At 44.5% G+C, this 5,431-nt stretch overlaps 1 protein-coding gene and 1 long non-coding RNA gene across 2 annotated transcripts; both read right to left on the bottom strand.

The window, feature by feature from the left end:
- Window positions 1–212: 212 nt before the first annotated feature.
- On the bottom strand, window positions 213–2,815 carry LOC125542888 (Translation initiation factor SUI1 family protein). The gene is made up of 7 exons (XM_048706109.2): window positions 2,479–2,815; window positions 2,278–2,361; window positions 2,135–2,202; window positions 1,888–1,969; window positions 1,617–1,684; window positions 1,394–1,477; window positions 213–710 (listed from the first exon to the last, which is right to left on the bottom strand). Exons 1-7 carry the CDS (start codon window positions 2,639–2,641, stop codon window positions 654–656), a joined length of 606 nt encoding a protein of 201 aa, XP_048562066.1. The 5' UTR covers window positions 2,642–2,815; the 3' UTR covers window positions 213–653.
- Window positions 2,816–3,823: 1,008 nt separating this feature from the next.
- Window positions 3,824–5,178, bottom strand: LOC125542887 (uncharacterized). Its single transcript, XR_007298160.2, has 2 exons — window positions 4,724–5,178; window positions 3,824–4,634 (listed from the first exon to the last, which is right to left on the bottom strand). It is a non-coding gene; the product is annotated as an uncharacterized LOC125542887 (long non-coding RNA).
- Between the last annotated feature and the right edge of the window lie 253 nt (window positions 5,179–5,431).

Below are 5,431 nucleotides of genomic sequence, written 5' to 3'. Positions count from 1 at the left end.
AAATCAGCTAGGGACCACAGCAACAAGTTCTGTGAACAAGTTTAATGATCATGGCAATTTATCGGAAATACTTTTATAATAATTACATGGCCACACTAATTCATGATGCATCATCCAGATCTATCTTGCTTCTTTTTTATAATAATGGGCTTCACACAGGACTCTGCAACAAAATGATGACAAAATACCAATGGTGCACACCGACAACGATCTATCTCCCTAAAAGTAGGTTATAACTTGCTGGATGCAATACAAAGTAACACAAAACACCAGACTGTTCCTATGAAAGCACAGGAGACTGGAGCACTACTAATCTGCACTTATCTCTGCAGGTCCACAGATAGTTGGTACTGAATTGTTCTGAAACTAGGATTCAAAAGCACATTAAACATATATAAACCACATATGGATGTCATACTTGCCTGCAGGAGGAACTCGGCTATCAAATAAAAGATGATACACGAAGGCGACATGCCAGCAGTAATTAAAACACCACTTGTGAACTGACCCACAAGTCAAAATGGAGCGAGTTGTGTCTTGGGAGTAAGGATAAAGAACCCATTTGACAGGCATGCCTTAACGGCCATCTCTTGCCTTATATTTCTATCATATTTGTAGCTCCACTGGTGTATTGCCTTGTAAACCATATGCAATCAAGCAGCAGCAACCTTCCTTCCATCTTCTATGAAATATACGGCGGATTCAGGAACCTGAAAGACAGAAAAGCAAGGAGTAACCAACGTGAACAAAACGAGTCTTGCTAACTTTAATCAGATTATGGTGATAGGTCAATAACTGGTGAACTAAATTAGTTGTTCTATCAGTGTTCAGCCGCAAAAACATAACATCAGATTGTGCTACCTATTAGTCTAAAGTAGAATGAATCCTGGTTTGAGATCCAGAATAGCCACAGTATTACGAAACATATTTCATTAAAATGGAACCTATATCAGCAATTGATGAAGGATTGATGAGGTTGTTTGTAAAGTACAGAAGGTAAACCATAGGAGATTGATTCCACAATTTTACTACATAACCTTCTAAGCAAATATCAAATGCTCAAAACACCATTGAGCTAACCCAATGATCTATTATCCATGTAAGCACCAACTGAATGCCAGATCTCCACAAAGCTACGGTTGCTCTCCATTCCTATTATATATACACGAAGCAGTTAGTAATAACTAAGTATTCCTTGACTTTCATAGTTTCACTTTCTTGGTCTGGAAGGAGATTACTGATTTGTATTTCCTTAAATCATTACCGCAAAGATAACATCAGTCTCCCACGTGATGTGAAACCGAATGAATTGTCAAGTTGATCAGAATGCTAACAACGATGAAAGCATACATGACATGTAGACCATAATAAGATGCAGAGATGGACAAATTACATCAGGCCATGTAGCTGTAATGAAGTCCACAACATCATATGATATGTCTCCTTGGACATCGATTTGCTCCTTCTCAGTTGGGCCCTGGGGAACACAAAGAGAGAATTAGACAAGGCCTAAATGAAACACTAAAAGCCTTCATACTACTCCGTCCCATAATGTAAGACGTTTTATGACACTACATTATGGGACGGAGGGAGTAGTTCCACAGATAACTGATTACCTTGACAACCGAAGCTCCAGTAGCAAACTTCTTTCCAAGCTTCTTTGAAGCATCACTCAGCTTTACACCTAAATGTTCAGGAAACAAACACGATCTATTAAATTATGTCCAACCTTAATAGCAAACATATAGTATCATCAAACTTTAAGGCAGGTTCAGCTCAAGTCTGGATCTAGCATCTACAGAACAACCTCTTCCACAGAGTTCAAAATATATTCATCTCCAATCTTTTTTACTTCACTAGCTGCAAACAGTTAAGTGTACCACTCACCAAACAAATCCAGGCCTTTCACCACAGTGACACACTTGCGCTTGTTGCGGACAATCTTCTCAATAATAACCTCTTGCTTGTCCTACACATAAAAAGGGACATTGGCATTCGAAACAGTGCATGACAGACATTCTACATTGGCCCGAACTCAAACCAGAATAACAAATCCCCAATCTCAGACTAGCATCTAGGGTTGAAGTCAAACATCTAGAAACTGAACTGTGTAAAGTGTGCAAAGGGAAGCAACCTTTTTCTTGAGCTTGCCACCGGGCAGTCGTTTCACCTCTTCAGTCTTAGAAGATGCCGAAGCACCCCCTGCAAACACAGCACATCAATTTGACCGAGCGTTCCCTAGTTTTAGGTTTAGACAAGGCAGGAGCTCATGCAAACCTGCGCTTGTGGAGCCGTCGGCGGTGGAGATACTGACGCCCTGGAGGCGCTCGCCGACCTTGCCGACGTCCTTATCATCGCCGCCTTCACATATCAAACGAACCACCACACGCGGCATTAGAGAGCGAGACCGACACAGGGTAGGCGTAAACGAAGCGGGGGATAACAAGCGAGAAGGCTAGGTAGGTCATGGGGGCGAACCGGAGGAGGAGGCCACGAGCTCGTCGGGGTAGACGCCGGGCGCGTGGGCGCGGAGCCACGGCTTGCAGCGCTCGAAGTCGGGGCCGAACTCGCAGTACTCCGCGGGGAGGCCGCACACGCCGCAGTAGAGCACCTTCGCCGGGGCCAGCTTCTCCGCCGCCATCACCGCCGCCGGATTCGATCCGATCTGATGGGGAATGCTCGACGAGGTGGGCTGCGCGAATCTGTGTTGCCCTGCTCGAGCGCTCGTGGAGTCGTGACGGATTTGGTTCTGCTCGAAGGATTTGGGTGCGATTTTTTTCTCCCCCTTTCCTCCTTTCGGGAAAGCGCAAGAGAACAAACCAGCAAAGGAAAAGTTGGTGAGTGCGGCAGCCCGGGGGTGTTGGGCTAGTGGAAATCCAGCCCAGGAGTTTCCGGATTTTTTCCGGCTTGGGCTGGGCTAGGCTAGGCTAAGCAGTGTGTTAATTGAGCTATTTCTATTCACGCTTATAGTAGACTCAAAGTTGGGCTCATCCTCGACCCAGCCGCGCTTCGCATATGGGTTTCTCGCGCCGCCGCTGCCATCATCTGATACCAGTCGAATGCCCGTGCGTTGCCACGGACAAAGAAAGATTTCATAAAAAAAAAACTTGTGCACAAATAAATGATATACTTACTCTCTTGTCGTCCTAAGATGCTCTCTTTAATTTCGACCAGTATGAGGTTCTTCGTTCCCTTGTGTTCACCGTCCTTTCTCGCGTGTGTTTCCTATCTACCTCATTCATGATATTGTTTTTGCATACCTGATCTTTTTTTTTTCTTTAGTTCTGATGACTTTTGTACGAATGGTCAACAAACCCTAACATAAATCTTTAGTCCCAGAATATAGTAAACATAATCTCCATCTAAGGGTCTGGCACTGTAGAGATCATTTGTCCAAAGCACCAACAACAACGAAACGAATGATATGCTTGGTTGAGACTTCTGGGGTAAAGACATATTGTTTTTAGCTAAATATGGTAATTAGGGATTTGTTATCGAGACAGAAAGTTTATTATGCCATTTGGATGTGTGGAAAATTAGTCTGCAGTTTTTTTAATCATCGTTGATTAGGTGTTTTCACAATTATAAATGACGGCCATTTTTACCACCTAGGCTGTATCATAGCTTCCACCTAGATTGTTATCCTCAAGAAATTATTACGAACAAATCATAACAGAACATATCTGCTGACAAACAGTTATGCAAGCACAATCACAATGGGCTGATTATGGATATTAACAAACGCGTTGTGTTTAACATTTCAAATATTGATATTGAAAAGGATTATATGAAATTAACACACAACACCCACCAACAGGAGTCATTCTAAAAAAATAGGTCAACTGCATTTCATTTCTCTATAGGAAAGACAATTAATCATATACAGATGAAAATGCCTTGACTTTCCCATCCGCTCTGAAGCTATATGGATTTACCAGGTCAAGAAATTGCCATCGGCAAATACGAAAAAACACAGCTAATTGCAATGTTTTAGAGAGGTATATCACTATCATTTGGGAGCTACAGATCCAAGCAATCATATATATCAAAATTCAAGATATCCATGTGGACAAAAAAAATCGTTTTTGGTGCTCGCCCTCTTCCATCTTCTCTGTTGAGCTTCACATGCAGCAGCATCGGCCATGTGTTTGCTTCTCTGTTGTCTTTACTCTCCTCTCCTGTGATGTACGGATGTATACGTCTGGAAATATATAATCCGATGTTGGTCATGGGAGGCTTGCTTCAGCTTCAGCCTAAGAAGTACAGAAACCAAGGCAAGCACTGGCACTATTCCTCCTCAAGATGTCATTCTCCATAGTATAAATATTAGTGTGTGTGACTGTATAGCTTATCTCTTGCCCAATACCTCTTTGCCTGTACCAATTGATGCTCCTTGCGCAGCCAGACCATTAATCCTCCAATGGATCTATTAAGTACGCAAACTTGAGAAAGATTAGAATAGATTCGCAGGGAGGGTGGCTACCACATATTTTTGTATTGTACACTACCAAAGTATTTATCCATGTGCAGAATCAACTCAGAAACAAGCAGAATTAAACACCACAACCCAATGTGCAGAATCAACTTGGTGAAATCAATGACCAAAGGAAAAGATGTGATTCCCGACACAACACCTGTAGTTCCAAACAAACAAGCAGAATTAAACACCACACGACCCAAAAGCTCAGCCAGCACATGTGAGGCTCCGCGCAGCGATGCTTACATCGATCTGCTTCTGCAGATAACGCGACAACTTCTTGGGCCGTCGTGGCGGATGCGTGTAGCCAATGGCGAGAAACTCCTCAACGGTGGCGAGAAACTCCTCAACGTTGGGACTAAGAAGTCCCTCTTCCCTCAGCGGCAGTGCAGGCAAGCGTCTGCCCATCCGATCTCAACGCGGGAGGAGCCATAGTGGCGGTGTGGTCCTCTAGGGCCGCCGTAGCCGTGCGAGTTTGTGGGCTTCTCCTGCTTCGGCGACGGGGAGGAGGCGTCCACTAAGGCGGGGATGCGGTGGTCAGAGGCGGCGCCGATGAGGCCATGAGGGCCATGTAGGAGGTTCAAGAGGATAAGAGGGAATGGGGAAGAGATGGATGGGGGACGGGGCGGATGGGACAAGGGCAGGGCTTCCCTGCGTGACCGGATGGGGAGACGGGAGGGGGAGATCGTGGGTGTGTCCTAAAAAATGCTAGACTTAGAGCAAGTATAATAGGTCCTACTCAGCAGGCTGTAAGCCGTTTCATGTCAGCAAAATCTCACGTGGATGAGAGAGAATGAAGGAGAGAGAGGACAGCGGGCGCTTCAATTACAGCCCGGCTATAGCACCATACCCAAGAAAAAGTACTGCATGCAAGGGGGGCTGCATCCTCCGCTCCAATCAGTTGCAGTTTTTTCTCTTCCATGCATGCAACATTAATCACTACAGCCAATACTT

Source organism: Triticum urartu, chromosome 3A (genome assembly GCF_056163025.1).
Source record: "Triticum urartu cultivar PI428250 chromosome 3A, HENAU_Tu73, whole genome shotgun sequence".
In the NCBI taxonomy this organism is placed as follows: Eukaryota; Viridiplantae; Streptophyta; class Magnoliopsida; order Poales; family Poaceae; genus Triticum; species Triticum urartu.
The sequence above is the reverse complement of the archived record's forward strand: the minus strand, read 5'-3'. Positions and strand labels throughout refer to the sequence as shown.

Coding starts and splice junctions, on each gene's coding strand:
- LOC125542888 (XM_048706109.2), bottom strand. CDS start 2,641: ATGGCGGCGGAGAAGCTGGCCCCGGCGAAGGTGCTCTACTGCGGCGTG. Junction 1,685..1,887: donor GAAAGGCCTGGATTTGTTTG/GTGAGTGGTACA, acceptor CTGAACATTTAG/GTGTAAAGCTGAGTGATGCT. Junction 1,478..1,616: donor CTGGAGCTTCGGTTGTCAAG/GTAATCAGTTAT, acceptor TGTGTTCCCCAG/GGCCCAACTGAGAAGGAGCA.